The sequence below is a fragment of the Amblyraja radiata genome, chromosome 25 (genome assembly GCF_010909765.2).
Source record: "Amblyraja radiata isolate CabotCenter1 chromosome 25, sAmbRad1.1.pri, whole genome shotgun sequence".
NCBI lineage: Eukaryota > Metazoa > Chordata > Chondrichthyes > Rajiformes > Rajidae > Amblyraja > Amblyraja radiata.
In genome coordinates this window covers 28,843,167-28,860,545 of record NC_045980.1, presented here as the reverse complement: position 1 = coordinate 28,860,545, position 17,379 = coordinate 28,843,167, and the positions used below count along the sequence as shown (strand labels likewise).

General features: G+C 48.4%; 1 protein-coding gene across 4 annotated transcripts in view; it reads left to right on the top strand.

Moving 5' to 3' along the window:
- msi1 (musashi RNA binding protein 1) overlaps nt 1-17,379 on the top strand; it is a 131,218-nt gene that overhangs the window by 53,291 nt on the left and 60,548 nt on the right. For all 4 annotated transcript variants that reach the window (XM_033043649.1, XM_033043650.1, XM_033043651.1 and 1 more), the window contains exon 6: nt 3,367-3,459. In XM_033043649.1, the coding sequence (XP_032899540.1) occupies nt 3,367-3,459 (93 nt within the window). The remainder of the gene's footprint in view (nt 1-3,366; nt 3,460-17,379) is intronic.

Genomic DNA, 17,379 nt, shown 5'->3' with positions numbered 1-17,379 from the left:
TAGTGTTAGTGTGCGGGGTGCTGCCACACACTCAGTTGCAATCTTTCAGGATGGTCATTAAAACGAGACCTTACCTCCCCCCCCCCCCCCCCCCCCCACCCCACCCCCCCACCTCAGAAGTATTTCATAATCTAGCAGAGGTGATGCCAAATACATAGACCCTCCAGCAGCACGCAAACTGATTGCCTGGTCATCAGCTGCTGCTTGAGGTGCATCTGCATCACTTGGCCACTACATATCCCATTAACAGTATTAAACAGACCTGGAGTCGGGTTCACACAGCACAGAGACCGGCCCTTCAGATGCGGACTCCCAGGAGGTGTTTAGAGAAAGCAACAAGCGGGTCCAGGTGCAGCCTAGCTCAATATGATTCAGCCTTGCCGCACAAACTCTGGACATGTGGAGGGGGTGGGGGGTAGTTGCACAGTCCACTGGTGAAGCATTAAACCAAGGCCTCACCTGCTCTCGATCTGAAGTGAACTGAAGCTGTTCCTTGGCAGTAGTTATGAAGAACAGAGCAATTCTCCCTGGAGCTCCGATCGATATTAATCCCTCAACTAACTCACTGAAGACACCATCTGGCTAATTTACTGATGTTTGAAAGAGTGAACTGTATATTTTAGATTACAACTGCAGGATAAAGAGCATGGATTGTAGTGTGTCAAGTACATCGGGAGATCCCAATGCATTTGTACCGAGGGCTGAAATGCGAGGTTTTCATCCCATCCTTGGACAGAGAGGAACGAGTCTGTTTGTCTAAAATTCCTATGTTAAATGGAAAATATGGATATGGAGTTGCTTTACCAAATGGTTTGGAGGGGGGCAGGTGTAATCATGCTCATTGCGTTTGATGTTAAAGTTTAGAGATACAGTGCGGGAACAAAGCCTTTCGGCCCACTGAGCCTACTCCGACCAGCGACCACTCTGTACTCTCCCACACACTAGGGATAATCTATGGAAGCCATTTAACCAGCAAACCTGTATGTCTGTGGAGTGTTGGAGGAAACCGGAGCGCCCGGAGAAAACCCACGTGGTCACAGGGAGAACATGCAAACCCCCATACTGACAGCGCCCGTAGTCAGGATGGTACCCGGCGCTGTGAGGCAGCAGCTCTAACGCCGCGCCACCATCTTGCCCTTTCCTTTCTCCCCTCCCTACAACTGCTATGCTGCAGTGCTGAGAACAATGTCCTGCACTTTGTATCTGTAAGGCAGCATCTCTGCCACTGTGCCGCACACGGGCGTGGTTCACCGTCGATCTGAAGTAAAATGGATCAAAATGTGCACGTGTGTTAAGCGGGGAGCAAAGCGCTTGCCCTCATATGCAGAATCTCCATTTAAATAGCTTTTCAGTGAAAAGTGTTCACTGAATTATCTCTGCACAGCAAGGGCGCCATTTCAAGTGTTAATTGATGATTGTGTTAATTTTTGATGTGTTCTCTTGTATCGTGCTGTTACGTATAATTTTTTAATTATAACGTTAAATGAAATTGCGGACTTTTTTTTTGTCTTTTTCTCTGTTTTATGTCTTGATTCTGTCTGTTTCTCCACTTTTTTTCTCTTACTGCTTTCGCTGTTTCTTTTTGTGTTTGTTGTCTTCTTTCATCTGTCTGCATCTGTGTGTGTCCGCGTGTGTCCCCCCCCCCCCCCCCCCCCCCCCATCCCCAATAGCCTTTGTACGTGGACCACTTCCAATGTCTAATGTACCACAGTCCCAATGTCTAATGAGTTGGTTGGAAGCAGAAACTGAAGCAGAAGTTGGAAGACTCTGCTGGAGGTCTGCAGGTCTAAAAGGAGGGGGGAGAGACAAACAGACAGACAGAGATGGACAGACAGGCAGAGAGAGAGGGACAGACAGAGAGAGAGAGACAGACAGAGAGAGACAGAGAGACAGACAGACAGACAGACAGACAGAGAGAGAGAGACAGACAGACAGACAGAGAGGGACAGACAGACAGACAGACAGACAGACAGACAGAGACAGACAGACAGACAGACAGAGAGGGACAGACAGACAGACAGACAGACAGACAGACAGACAGACAGACAGAGAGACAGACAGGGAAAGAGACAGACAGACAGAGAGGTGGTGCAGTGGAGAGTTGATACCTTACTGCAGCCGAGCCCCGGGTTCGATCCCCACTCTGGGTGCTTGTTTGTACGTTCTCCCCGTGCACGTGGATTTTCCTCAAGAGTTCTTCGGTTTCCTCCCACCCAAAGACGTACAGGTTTGTAGGCTAATTGGCTTGGTATACGTGTAAATTGTCCCCAGTGTGCGTGGAATAGTTTTAATGTGCGGGGATCGCTGGTCGGTGCGGACTTGTTGGGCGAGAGGCCCTGTTTCCACGCTATATCTCAAATTTAAACTAAACTGCGCCAAAAGATACAAATGTTGTAGGGTTGTTGAAATACTGATTCCATCAGAACAGTCCTGCCTGTGATCTTAGGAGATAGATCATGGTACAGTACAGGAACAGGCCATTCGGCCCACAGTGTCTGTGCAGAACATGTTGTCAAGACCAACTCTTGATCTCGGGGAAGAGGTTGAGTGGACCTTGTTGGGTTTGGGGGACTGAGGCTGTGGAAGGAGATGGGCCAAGCAAGTGAGATCAGTTACTGCCTTAATGTCCCCAAGGATATGAGAGTTTGTAGGTCAATGGTCCCTGTGAATTGCAGGCAGCCCTCGTAGGCGAGTGGTTGAATGGTCGGGAGGGGCAATGAGAATGACGTTTCGGTCCGAAACGTCGCCTATTTCCTTCGCTCCATAGATGCTGCTGCACCCGCTGAGTTTCTCCAGCACTTTTGTCTACCTTCGATTTTCCAGCATCTGCAGTTCCTTCTTAAACCTACAACCCTGTACGTGTTTGTAGTGTGGGAGGAAACCGGAGCACCCGGAGAAAACCCACGTGGTCACGGGGAGAACGTAGAAACTCCGTACAGACAACATCCGTGGTCGGGTTTGAACCCGGGGTCACTGGCTCTGTGAGGCAGCAGCTCTACCGTGCCGCCCTGTTGCATCCAGGAAGGCCCAAGACCAATCTTAACCTTGGGGTAGACGGGACGGTTCCCTTGCCCTGGAAACTGAACTGTGGCCGTGAAGGGGGGGGAGCTGGCACCGTGTGACGATGTTGTCTGAATCACATCAGCTCGGAAGCACCAAAGCCGTAAACTTTTGGGGGCAAAAGGCGCGGCGGCGTTGCAAGACCTTCCTTTCCGTCTCTCGACACCCGCACTGTCGTCAGCGGGCGAGAGAACAGTGAGTTTGTTGTCTCGTAGCCTGACGGCGCCCTACATTGGGACAGCTTCAATAGGTACATCGGGGAGAAACTCGTCCACTTCTAACCTGAGCCCGTTCCCTTTCCGATAGATGGTGACCAGGACAAAGAAGATCTTTGTGGGTGGATTGTCAGTGAACACTACGGTGGAGGATGTCAAGCAGTATTTTGACCAGTTTGGAAAGGTGAGTGAAATACGAGCCTGCCTGCCTGCCTGTGTGTGTGTGTGTCCCGCATTCATTGTTATTGTGTGTTCGGATCCATCCTCGAATCTGGGTCACCGTTTTGTTTTCTCGCTACAGATTTTTCCAGTTAAGAATTGAAACTCTCTGGCATTCTTCCCCCCCCCCTCCCTCCCTCCCCCTTCTCCCCCTTCTCCCCCCCCCCCAGAATAATGTGAGAAGAAGGGGTTTGGTGCCTGCCTATGGATTTCTCCCCCCCCCCCCCTCAGCTTCCCAACCCTTGCACTCCCTCCCCACCACCGCCATCCCAACGCACCCCCCCCCCCTTGTTGGTGCCACCGTCGCCATGGCGACTGGCCGCGAGGAGCAGTCACACGCACACACACACACACACACAGGTTCTTTTGTCTACCCTTCAATTCAACGCTGGCATGCAAGCCAGTCAGAAGTGACAGGAGAATAGGCAAACTCCTCGCCGCTCTCTCCGGGGGATCGCCAGAGTAATGGGCAGGAGGAGAATTGCTGCCACTCAGGCTTACCTTCAACCGTCTGAGACGACTGTCCGGCCCCAGTTACGGTACCCCCTCCTCCACCCCCCCCCCCCCCCCCCCCCAGATTTGGTCAGCTCCCCCGCTGTTTATTAATCTCCTCCAGTTTCCATGGCTGCTCGGACAGCTTTTTCGGAAACAAATTAGGGGGCCGCTAGCATTTACTACTTGGCCAATGGGAGCGTGGGGATCATCAGATTTAACAGCGGATTGCTGGGCTCTTTTATGCCGCTCCCAGAGCTAATAAAAGGAATTACAAATCCTTTTGTCAGATTAAAGTCTCTGGACCTCCCCCCCCCCCCACCTCTACCGAGGTAGAGCTGGTCAGAAATGTTACCTCAACGAGATCTTTACAATACATCTAAATAAATAAATGAACCTGGATTCAAAATAACAAGCGCAGGCGCATCTGGCTCTTGCTGTTCAACACTGCTGCTTAAATTCCTGATCCCATATTCCTCAGATTCTTAAAAACACAAAAGTTTTTTTTAAAAAACTTGCTCCAAACCAAAATTTCTGGTCAGGATAAGTGGAAGCATCTGAGATTAACACCTTGCAGGCGGAGAGGCTGCTGAAGAGGGAGGGTTGTTGAGTGTAGAAGGAGCGGCTGGTTGAGGGAGTGGCTGGAGGTACAGTCGGAGGGGGGTGGTTTGCTGGTGATGGAGTGGCATTAGGTGTAGATCTGAGCCATCACCTGGTGACCTGCAGATACAGTGGGCTGGAATGCTTGTGGATGAGGGACTGGCGGTGGCTGTAGATGGAGCGATCGCCTGTTGGTGAGGTACATACAGTCATGCAGGGTGGCTGTGGCTGAGGTAAGCTGTGAAAGGTGTAGAGTGGTGCCTGTTGATGGAGGAGCGGCTGAAAGTGCAGTCGGAGGGAGAGAGGGTTGAGCGTTGGTAAGTATCGTCAGGGGACTGCCTGTACCAGCTGTAGTCTTTGCTTTTAAAGTGCTTTTGCTGCACAAGGTCTTGTGGAGAAAGCTTTGGCGGCAAGGGGCCAACAGTTGAAGAACTGACCTTTCAAAACAGCCCTGGGAATGAAGTCCTGGCCCTTTGGAATGCGTTTAAGACGATGGCCTGTGGAGGTTGGCTAGTTGAGTAGAACAAAAGTAGAATTTGGCAGGGGGTTTGTAGCCTGGTACAGCTGGAGCTTCCTTGCACAATGTTGCTTAGTTCAGAATATTGAGTTTGTTGTATCCTCCCGCACCGGTCCTTTTGCCACCTAGCATGACCCAGTAGAGCAGTGAAGACCCTGATGAACTAACTGCACTGCTGGGCAGTCAGGCCCTGCCTGCGTTAGTGCATCTAGCAGTTGGGCATCAAGATTGCTCCAAGGTCCCTCTGCTGCTCTTGGGGCTTGGCAGTCCATTGATTAGATTGAATGTTATGGACATTGGAGGATGTTAATGGTCAGAGCATCTTCATGAGCCATCCACTAGGTGGGCGGTCTATTGATGCAGGCAGTAATGATCCACCCAACTTGCTCATCTCGCCTCTATCTCTTTCTTTCTCTCCTTTCGGCAGGTGGAGGTCTGTCATAAAGAGGAGGGACTGAACTGGTTAGTTTAGTTTAGAGATGCAACGTGGGCACACCTTTGGCCCACAGACAACTAGCGATCCCTGCACACTAAAACACTATCCTACACGCTAGGGACAATTTACAATTTGACCAAAGCCAATTAACCTACAAACCTGTACGTCTTCAGAGTGTGGGGGGGGGGGGAAACGGAGATCCTGGATAAAAGCCGTGCAGGTCAAACGTACAAACTCCGTACAGACCACACCCGTAGTCAGGATTGAACCCGGGTCTCTGGCGATGCAAGGCAGCAACTCTACCGCTGAGCCTGCCGCTCTCCCCTATTCAGCAGGCCGGTTTCTCAGATGGAGGGGCTGCCATACGAGGAGGGGCTGAATTGCCTCATCCTCCACTCTTGAGTGTTAGAGGGGCGCCGCGGGCTGGTTGCACCTCGATGGCATCTCTTGGTCTGGTGAGATTGACCGATGCCTATGATGGCATTCCTGATTGGAGAGGGTTTGTCCGTTCTGTAACTGGTGCCAGAGAACAGGGAATGCTTCAAAGGCTCTACAACATAAGAGGACCATTGGGAGTTGCCCCCAATCACCAATGGTGGACGTAACTAGGTCGACTGGCTAGGACTTTGTTCCAACTGCAATGTCTCTGATCTCAACAGCCTGCACTGAGCACCACCTGTCTCTGGATGAGTTTTGGCCGCCCAGTGAAGACTATGTGGCCAACTCACACAGTTCATCAATCTCTCTCTTTCAGCAAGATGGCAGGGCTGTCATACAAGGAGAGGTTGAATTGGCGACCCACGGAACTGCAGGTGCTGGAATCCTCATCAAAATACAAAGTGCCCTGACAACTCAGCGGGTCAGGCAGCGTCAGTGGACTGAATGGCCAGATGACGTTTTGGATCGAGTCCGAAGAAGGGTCTTAACCTGCCCATTCTTTCCACAGATTCTGCCTGATCTACTAAGTTCCTCCAGCACTTTGTGTTTTGCTCTTCAATTAGCTAGTTCTCAGTTCCTCATAATTAGATGAAGGAAAGGTGCCTGCATCAAGGTGTCCCAAGTTTCTTGGACACAACAGGATAGATAACATGACGGATATTACTCCCCCTTCCCTCTTTTCGTCTGAGGAAATTGGAGAGATTAGAACATCTTCAGTGTAAGTCGGAGGCCGTTGAGAACTGAACGGAGAAGATATTTCTGTCTTTTGACTGGTGAATCTTTGGAATTTCTAACGCTGGGTGTCTATGGAAAGTCGGTCATTGCTGACATACATAGCCCAGGTTTGGTGTTGGAGGGTTAGAGGAATGTGGGGATTGGACAGAAGTAGAAGGTTGGTTATGGAATGGCTTCAGCCTGCTCCTGCTGCTTGTGTTTCCTCTTAAGATCGCAAAAGGAGATTGTGTAATGACTGTGAAGACTGCAGAGCAGCGGAGGCTTTCAAAGCGGAGATCGGCAGGTTTCTAGATTAGCACGGGTGTCAAAGGTTGTGGGGAGGAGGCAGGAGAATGGGGTTGAGAGGGAAAGGTAGACCAGCCGTGAATTAATGGCGGAGTAGACTTGATGGGCTGAATGGCTTAATTCTGCTCTAACTTGTGAGCAGGGTCTGAGATTTAAGTTTGCTGACGCAGCGTTGTGTTGAAATCTGTTGCGGAACTGGGCAGGCAGGGAGAAACTATCCGCTGTTCCCATTTATGATCACTGTGTGGTGACGCATCCCAGACAATGTGTGCGTGTGCGTGTGCGTGTGTGGTGTGTGTGTATATGTGTGTGTGAGTGAGTGAGTAGGGACCATTCCCGAGGGAAGGGCAGGCTGTGGTTGAAAGGAACCTTACCCGACACATCCAGATAATGAATTGGAAATCCCTGCTCCAAACTTACCCATGGAGTCTATTTGGAAAACCCGGTCAATCCCAACACTTTGCCTTCAGGAGGGGGTTTTTTAACATAAAAACAGCGGCTCGGGTGCAGTTGCAATTCCTGTCTCGGCTGATGTGGAATCCATTCCCCTTTCCTCCCCCACCCTTTGTGACGGTTTCCACAGCAACCGGACTTGGAGGCAGCCCGGCAAAATGGCAGCTTGTAGAACGATCATCTAGGTGAGATAGTGGAGGACATTCCTGTTCTAGTCCTAGATATAGCCCCACTTCTAGTTCCTAGTCTGCGGGCCTTAAGTTTTAGTCTCATAGTCTCTGGAAAAAATTTAGTTCTAGATTTAGTTTAGTCGTCGTCCACAGACACTAGTGATTTTTTTAGTCTTAGTCTTGGATAGAATTACGATCAAAATGTTCTTTGGTGCTTTCCTTAATCTCATTCTAGACTTTTCAGGAGTGCTTTTAAAGTTCTGGTTTCCAAACCAAAAAAAAAAAAAAGCACTTTTTTCACTTTTCACAACGAACAAGGAAATCTGAAAGATAATCAAACTGCGGTGTGCTTGAGAACTAAGGGGAAGAATCTCGGTGCCCGTAGCCAGCATCGTAAGTGTGTTCTTTATGCGTGCGTTTACAGTTTCAATACAAGTAGCGACTGCCACCATTTTACTGTAAATTCAAGAGTGTTTTATTGTCATATGTCCCAGATAGAAAAACGATGAAATTCTTGCTTGCTGCAGCACAGCAGTATATGTAAACATAGTACACTGTAAACATTATAATAAACGAGAAAAAAGTTATGTGTGTGCATCTACACACACACACACACACACACACACACGTGCGCACACACACACACACACACACACACACACACACACACACACACACACACATACATACATACACACGCGCACACACACGCACACATATTATACATACACGCACACATAAAAAACGAACAATAATAGTGCAAAAAGACAAAACCAATGCTCCTAAGTCTATGTAGTTCGGAGCTTATTTGGAGGTTGTAGTGTTGGTTGTAAGGAAAATGCTGTTACTGAACCTGGACATTAGATTTCAGGCTTCTGTACCTTCTTCCCGATGGCAAGGGTGAAATTCTGCCGTGTATGTCGTTTTTCCTTTGTTGGGGTGGGGGGGGGGGTCTCGCCATCGAAGAAAACAACATTCTTTTTTGACACCACCAGCCTGAAGAAGGGGTCCTGACCTATAAAGTCACCTATCCATGCCGCCTGGCCTGCGATGGTACACCGGCACTGTGTGTGTTTTTTATTTGTGTAAACCAGCATCTGTAGTTCCGTGTCCACACCATTGTTTTTTATCCCGGTATTTTTCAGCCAGCACCCCCCTGAAATCTGCTCGCGTTGTAAGCAGTCCGTGTGGGGTGAGAACCTGTGGCCCAGATGGCAAGCTTGCAACTTGCAACTTGTGCCCCTAGCCAGAGTTGGCAGCAGCAGGAGTGGACATAATGCACAGAGAGGTGCCCGGTCAGTGGCTGCAGACCAGTTGATAAGTCTGTACAAGCAGAATTAGGTCATTAGGTTAAGATGGAATCTGAGGAAGAACCTTTTTGACCCAGTGGCCGTTTGGAATCTGGAATGCGCTCCCCGTATAGGCAGTGGGGGTGGATACTTGCAACGTCTAAGCACTGTCTAGGTAATCTCTTGCATCAGTAAGGCATAGAAGGCTAAGAGCCAAAAGCTGGTTAATGGGCTTAGTGCGGATTTAGATATTCGATGGGTCAAGGGCATGGTGGGTCAAACGGCCTGGTCCTGCACTGTATGGCTCTGTGGCAGCAAGATGTTGCCTGGAAAATAGTTATCTATATTCTGTGATCTATCGGATAGTGAAAGGCCTGGAGCGAGTGAGTGTGGAGAGGATGTTTCCACTAGTGGGAGAGTCCAGGACCAGAGGCCACAGCCTCAGAATAAAAGGATGCACCTTTAGAAAGATGAGAAATCTCTTTAGTCCGAGGGTGGTGAATCTGTGGAACTTGCTGTCACAGAATGCTGTGGAGGCCAAGTCAATGGACATTTTTAAGAGGGAGAGTGATACATTCTTGATTAGTACGGGTGTCAGGGGTTATGGGGAGAAGGCAGGAGAATGACGGGTTGAGAGGGGAAGATAGATCAGCCATGATTGAATGACAGAGTAGACTTGATGGGCCGAATGGTCTAATTCTGCTCCTACAACGTATGAACTTATGAATCTGATTTCAAGTTTGATATATTTTTTAAAGTGTTAATCTGGAGACTAGCGTGGAAAAGATGCACCAGGCTATTGCCATTGCTGGAAGTGACTGGATAGGCTGGGGCTTTTTGAGCGAAGGGGCTTTCGAGAGGTAGAAAGGGGTGTAAAGTGTTGGATAGCCTAGGATAGCAAAATGTAAAATTAGGGGGGGCAGGTTTAAGATGATATTTAAAGGGACAGGTCTTCACACAGTGGGAGTTGTGGACATGGAATGAGCTGCCAGAGGAGGAGGTGGTGGTGGTGGGAATAATTATAATATTTAAAAGACACTTGGGCAGTTACATGGAAAGGTTTTGATAGGCATGGGCCAAACGCAGATTATCTCAGGAAAGCACCTTGGTTGGCAGGGCTGAATCGGGCCTGTTTCTGTGCTTGCAACCCTATGATGATCTCGGTGACTTGGTTGTAAGGCAGCAACTCTACCGCTGCCCCACTGTGCCGCCCGATAGCCGACACTTAAGAAGAGGTCAGACAGGTACAGGTTGGGTATGGATAGGACAGGTTTGGAGGGATATGGACCAAACGCTGGCAGGTGGGTCTAATGTAGGTGGGGCAAGTTGGGCCGAAGGGCCTGTTCTCACACTGTATCACTCTGCTTGTTGTCAGGCTGGGTGATGGGCAATTGTTGGTTGTGTAACAGTGTGCGGAAGGTGTGAGGAGGCTGGCCTGGAAACCATTCAAACAGGGGTCGCTCAAAGGCCTAGAGTCGCATTCACCAGCAGAGAGTTGAGGCAGAGTGGAACTTTGTGCTGAGACCTAGGAGGGCAACAAAACCACCCCAAACCCCAAACCCCCCCACTCCCCCCCCCCCCCCCCCCCAAGGGCTCCTTGCGCCCCATGAAATGAGCTCACAATGTAGCCATGGATGGGAATGGGTGTTGGGGGGGGGGGGGGCTGTGTGGTGTGTGCAGAGAGAGACTGTGAGACTGGAAGGGGGGGGGGGGGTGGGGGGGATCCTCCAAGGGTACGATGTGTTTCAAATTGAGCACTTGCCAGCTGTTGCACAAAAACAAGAGGAGTGCAAAGTAGTTTAGTTCCATTTGACAAGATGCGGGGAGCTATTGTGTGTTTGGTTGAGGGTCATTAGAATTTAGTGATTGGCGGAGGGGGAAGGGAGAGGGATAACAATGGTGAGTGTATTTTCAAAATAATTGGTTTTGAAGGGTTGTGGAATATTCAATGGATGGGATAAGGCCCCTATATTGCAGGGACTGCCATGTCCTCCAGTGCCTGTGTCACTGTGTGCAGGTGCCAGTAAGTTTGATCCCCTGCTCTTTCATTTACCCAGTGGAATGCTTGACTTTCCACGTTTGTGTTTTGCCTCTTATTTTCTTCACATCAACGCACTTTACATTGAAATTAATAGCAGTTTTACTACGTTTTACCTCGGGATTTGTCGCTAAAACTGCTCTGCAATATTTTTTTTTCAATAAACCTACTTGTATCCTTTAGATCCCCAAATAAACTTTCTAATTTTATGGGGTTTTTTTTGTGTTTTTAATTGATTTTGAGCGCAGAACTCTTCCTTCTGGTGTACAGAAAATTTCTGTCATCCTTCCTTGTTTATGTGCAAAAGGGAGAAATGAATCGATACAAACTCAGGTGGCAACGGTGGTGGAGAGGGAAACTGTTTCTAAAACTAGGAACGAGGAACTGCAGATGCTGGTCTACACAAAAAGGGTACAAAGTGCTGGAGTAACTCAGGAGGAAATGCTGCATCTCTGGAGAACATGGATAGGTGACGTTTTGGGTGGGAACCGGGAGCCTTCTTCAGATTGAAGAAGGGCCCCAACCCGAAATGTCACCTCTCCATGATCTGGAGACTGAGGAAGGGACCTGACCCAAAACGTCACCAATCCATCTTCTTCAGACTGAAGAAGGATCCAGACCTGAAACGTCACCTGTACATGTTCTCCTGACCTGCTGAGTTATTCAGCATTTTATTTCCTGTTTTTAAAACAGTTTGACGGTCCATTTTGATACAAGTCAGACCTCGAGCACAACCTTGTTTGTCACAAACTTACGATGATATTATTGCTTGAGGTTCTGACCAGCCATTATTAGTCAATCAGCATGAAGTGACCCAGACGCACATTGACTGCTCCATCTGTTTTACATTGCTCTTCCAATGTATATTCAAAAATAACTTTGTGTGGAGCTTCCTTCACCCAGTGACAGGTTACAGAGGGTAACAGCTGGCACCTTGGAAGAGAATGGGTCTCTCGCATTTATACCAGGGTCCTCAGCACAACCCACGTTGCTATGCAGCCAGTGAGATGGTTTTGAGTGCAGCCACTGATTGATTGAATTGAAGGACACATGGAAATATGCCCGAGTCCACGCTGACCATCGATCACCCGTTCACACTAGTTCAATATTATCCCACTTTCGCATCCACTCCCTGCATGCTCGGGGCAATGTTAGAGGCCAATTAATCTACAAGCTTGCACGTCTTTGGGATGTGGGAGAAGAACGGAACCACCGAAGGAAGCCCACGTGGCCACACGGAGAACGTGCAAGCTCCACACAGACAGTACCCGAGGTGGGGATCGAACCTAGGTCTCTGGCGCTGTGAGGCATGCGGCTCCACCCGCTGTGCCACATTGCCACCCATTGTAACACCGCTCAGTTTGCTTACATCGTTAACAGCAAAGTAGGTTGAATGAAGGATACAGACGCTGGAGTAACTCGGCAGGACAGGCAGCATCTCTAGAGAGAAGGAATGGGTGACGTTTCCGATCGAGACCCTTCTTCAGACTGAAGGTGACAGAGATGCTGCCTGGCCTGCTGAGTTAGATGGACAATTTGTGTCTATCTTCAGTTTAAACCAGCATCTGCCGTTCCTTCCGATAAATGAGGGTGGGGAAGCCAGGGAATATTGTCTAGGATAGACACACAAAGCTGGAGTAACTCAAGGGATCAGACAGCATCTCTGGGGAAAAGTCTTTCCTTGGTCATCAGCGTGGCTCTGATCTGTTCTGAACCTTCTCACACCTCTGCTTCCCCTCTCCCCTAACTCTCAGTCTGAAGAAGGGTCTCGACCCAAAACATCACCTATTCCTTTTCTCCAGAGATACTGCCTGACCCGCTGAGTTACTCCAGCATTTTTGGATAGCACGCATTTGGTCCAACCCAGCGTCTGCGGTTCCTTCCTGCATCATTCTCTAGGAGCTCTTTGATGTTGTGTGTGAGTTTTGTTTGCGTCTGTGCGAGGGAGGAGGCTGGACCTTGGTTTAACATCACCTGGTGCCACCCAGGATGGTGCAGCAGTCTCTCAGTCCTGCACTGATACAGTGCTCCTGTGTCTCGTGGTACCAAGAGTAGTTTAGTTTAGAGATACAGAGTGGAAACAAGCCCTTCGGCTCACCGCGTCTGTGCCGACCAGTGATCCCTGTACTCTGGCACTATCCTACTCACTTGGGACTATTTTTTACCAAAGACACTTGACCTACAAACCTGCCGTCTCTGGAGAGTGGGAGTTAAACTGGCGCCGCCGGTGAAAACCCATGCAGGTCACGGGGAGAACGTGCAAACTGCACAGACAGCGCCCGTAGTCAGGATCGAACTCGGGTCTCTGGCGCTGTGAGGCAGCAACTCTACCGCTGCGCCACTGTGCCGCCCGGTATCGGAGGCTGAAAGCAGAGGTGCTTTTAGGGAGAAGCTCCATAGTGGCACAGCATGGGGAGAGCAGCAAGACTGGGCAGCCAGGTTCATGACCACAACACTGGGCAGCCAGGTTCATGACCACAACACTGGGCAGCCAGGTTCATGACCACCCCCAACTAGGGCAACAAAACTTATCCTTTTGTCTACCCGCTTGGGTGCCAAAGTAGCTTTTTGCACTTTTCCTCTTCTTCTGTCTCACCAATAAGTTTTAGCTCAACAAAGGAATATTATACAAGCCTCCCAGATCCCACCTTCATGCCCAAGCCCAGAATTTGAACTGTTTCATAGGAGTGCACTCTTTTTCTCTTTCTCTTCATTTCAGTTTTTTCTCTTTCCGTTCTTCCCTCTTCCTTTTCTCTCTATTTTCTGTTTTTTCTCTCTTTTCTCCCCTCGCTCACTTTCTCTCTCTCTCTCTGTTCTTTCTGTCTGTTTTCTCTCTTTCACTGTTTTTGTTTTCTCTCTTCTCTCTCCGTTTTCCCATTTCTCTCATTTATCTCTCTGAATTCTCTGCTTTCTCTTTTTGTCTTTGTTCCCTATTCTCTCCCTCTCATTCTCTCTCTCTCTCCCTTTCACTTTCTGTTTTTTCTTGTTAATCTCTTTTTCTCTTCTCTCTCTCTGATTCTCTCTCTCTTTCTCTTTCTCTGTTTCTCTCTGTTTTTCTCTCGTTCTCTCTCTCACTCTTACTCTCTTTTTTCTCTGTTTTTCTCTCTCTGTTTTTCTCTCTCTGTTTCCCTATCTGTCTGTCTGTCTGTCTGTCTGTCTGTCTGTCTGTCTGTCTGTCTGTCTGTCTCTCTCTCTGTCTCTCTCTCTCTCTGTGTCTGTCTCTCTCTCTGTCTCTCTCTCTCTCTGTGTCTGTCTCTCTTTCTCTCTCTCTCTCTCTGTGTCTGTCTCTCTCTCTGTTGTTGTTACATCAGGGTCTGGCACTGGTGCTGGAATCCTCTCAGTGCCACTTTAGTACACGAGGCTCCTGTGTCCACTTCATTCAAACTCTGCCTCGGTCTCACGGCTGGGGGAGGGAAGGCTGGGTGGACAAAGTTTTTCTTTTGCAGAATGCTGCTGTTGAGGATCAGCGCCTCTTCCCGCCCTCCGCCGAAGCCTGGATCACTGAGGGGAAAGGAGACCGGAGAGGAGGGGGGGGGGGGGGGGGGGGGGGGGGGGGGGGTAACTTTACCCAACACAGGAGCATTGTGCAAGCAACCTGCAGCACACAATCAGCACTGTTTGAATAAGTTGTCTGAAAAGCAGGAGGGCTTAGAATGGGGGAGGGGGATGAGAGAGAGCTTGCAATTCAAGAGGAGGAGATTGTGAGTTTAGTCTGCTGGATTTCACTTAATTGAATTCTTAATGAGAATTTCTGTTAGTCAATAGAAATTCCTCCAGCCCATCACATTGTGTTCATCAAAGTTCACTGGAGACCTCCAACCGTAGAGAGTCCTGTAAAGAATATGCAACTGTGTGTCAGATGAATCACCGCACGCATGCTCTGTGGATGTGTACATGCATGCAGTATATTTCTGGACCGTTTCTTTAATGACTTTTTCTTTAGCATTACTGCTGAACCCAAGCAAGGTCTTTAAAAATAAAACCTAACGTGCTGATGCTGGTCACGTTTTTCTGCACTGGACCGACGCCGGTTTGGACATTGAATGTTGGCATAGATTTTGCATGGAATATTTCTGCTGTCGGGAGTTATTCCCTATTAAAGCATTGGCTTGGAATTTCATGGGAATGGTGACCATTTTCCCACCCAATGAAGAAACGACTCTTTCCCGGAAGACAGACACAAAAAGCTGGAGTAACTCCGCGGGTCAGACAGCATCTCTGGAGAATAGGGATAGGTGCCCCTTCAGCCCTCGACCCAAGACGTCGCCCATTCCTTCTCTCCAGAGATGCTGCCTGTCCCGCTGAGTTACTCCAGCATGGTATTCTTACACAATGTGTCTCTCTTCAGCAACGACCTCTTAGTTCATTGATAGCATCTGCATAATTTAAATGATTGGATCTTTTCGTGAAGATAGACACAAAATGCTGGAGTATTTAAGTGAAGAATTCCTAGTAAACAGCATTCAGTTCAGTTTATTATCAGGCGTACCAAGATGCAGTGAAAAGCTTTTGTTGTGTGCTATCCAGTCAGCGGAAGGACAATACTCTATTACAATCGAGCCGTTCGCAGTGTATAGATACGTGATAAGGGAATAACATTTAGTGCAAGGTAAAGCCAGTAACGTCCGATCAACAAAAGCCTGAAGGTCGCCAATGAGGTGGATAGTAGTTCAGGACCCTTCTCTAGCAGTGGTAGGTGGTTCAGTCAACAGATACATGATAGGGGGCAACATGGAATGAGCAGCACAAAGGTTGAAATCTTCGACCTCCTGAGCACAAAAAATGCTTTCAAGTAGGAAGGGGGATGCATTATGGAATTCTCTGGAGAGCTGACATGTAATGTCTTGTCCGTGTGTCATTAGGCCCCTAACCAGGAATCTACTCCAGCTGGGTAACTCATTTGTATTGATCAAGGCAGCACCGGCCAGCCAGCTCTCGTTTTGATTTTGAGAATAATTCATGCTAAATGTTAACAGCATCTTCGCTCCCATTGATTTTTGAAGTCATTAGTGTAAAACCCCTTAATTTATTAAAAATGAGCAGTTGTGGTATCACATTCCCGCATCTGTTGCTCTGACACCGTGAGGTTAGTTAGATTGACATTGTACCTTTTGCCATGTTTGGAACATTCAGGACTTCTTTTAGGAAGGAGATGAGGAGAAATTTATTTAGTCAGAGCGTGGGGAATCTGGAATTCTTTTGCCACCGAAGGCTGTGGAGGCCAAGTTAGTAGATAAATTCAAGGCAGAGATAGATAGATTTTTGATTAGTTCAGGGGTTATGGGGAGAAGGCAGGAGAATGGGGTTAGGAGGGAGAGATAGATCAGCCGTGATTGAATGGCAGAGTAGAGGGAGTACAGAGTGATTCCTGGGATGGCAGGACTTTCGTATGAAGAAAGACTGGATAGACTCGGCTTGTACTCGCTAGAATTTAGAAGATTGAGGGGGGATCTTATAGAAACTTACAAAATTCTTAAGAGGTTGGACAGGCTAGATGCAGGAAGATTATTCCTGATGTTGGGGAATTCCAGAACAAGGGGTCACAGTTTAAGGATAAGAGGGAAGTCTTTTAGGACCGAGATGAGAAAAACATTTTTTACACAGAGTGGTGAATCTGTGGCATTCTCTGCCACAGAAGGTAGTTGAGGCCAGTTCATTGGCTATATTTAAGAGGGAGTTAGATGTGACCCTTGTGGCTAAAGGGATCAGGGGGTATGGAGAGAAGGCTGGTATGGGGTACCGAGTTGGATGATCAGCCATGATCATATTGAATGGCGGTGAAGGGCCGAATGGCCTACTCCTGCACCTATTTTCTATGTTTCTATGTTTCTAGACTTGATGGGCCGAATGGCCTAATTCTACTCCTATCACTTATGACCTGATGACTAGGAAAAGGTATGTTGTTTTCTGAGGAGTTTGAGTTTGTCTTTGAGTTTAGTTTATTGTCACGTGTACCGAGGAACATTGAAAATATTTTGGGTGCTAACCAGTCAGCGGAAAGACGATACATGATTACAATCGAGCCACCCACACTCTACTGATACATGATAGTGGGGATAAGGTGAATAATATCTAGTGCAAGATAAAGCCAGTAAAGTCCGATCACAGATGGTGCGAGGGTCTCTGATGAGGTAGATGATAGTTCAGGACTGCTCTCTAGTTGTTGGTAGGACGGTTCAGCTGACAGTTATGGAGTATGGTTACTGGTGTAACTTACCGATCCGTTATTGAGGCAAAAATTGTGATAGGAGGAGGATTTCATCCCGAGTTCTGAGTTTTGGGAATCAGCAGTAGAGTTACTGCCTTACAGCGCCAGAGACCTGCGTTCGATCCTGACTGTGGGTGCTGTCTATACGGAGTTTGTACGTTCTCCCTTCAACCACGTGGGTTTTCTCCGGGTGCTCTGGTTTCCTCCCACATTCAAAAAAGACG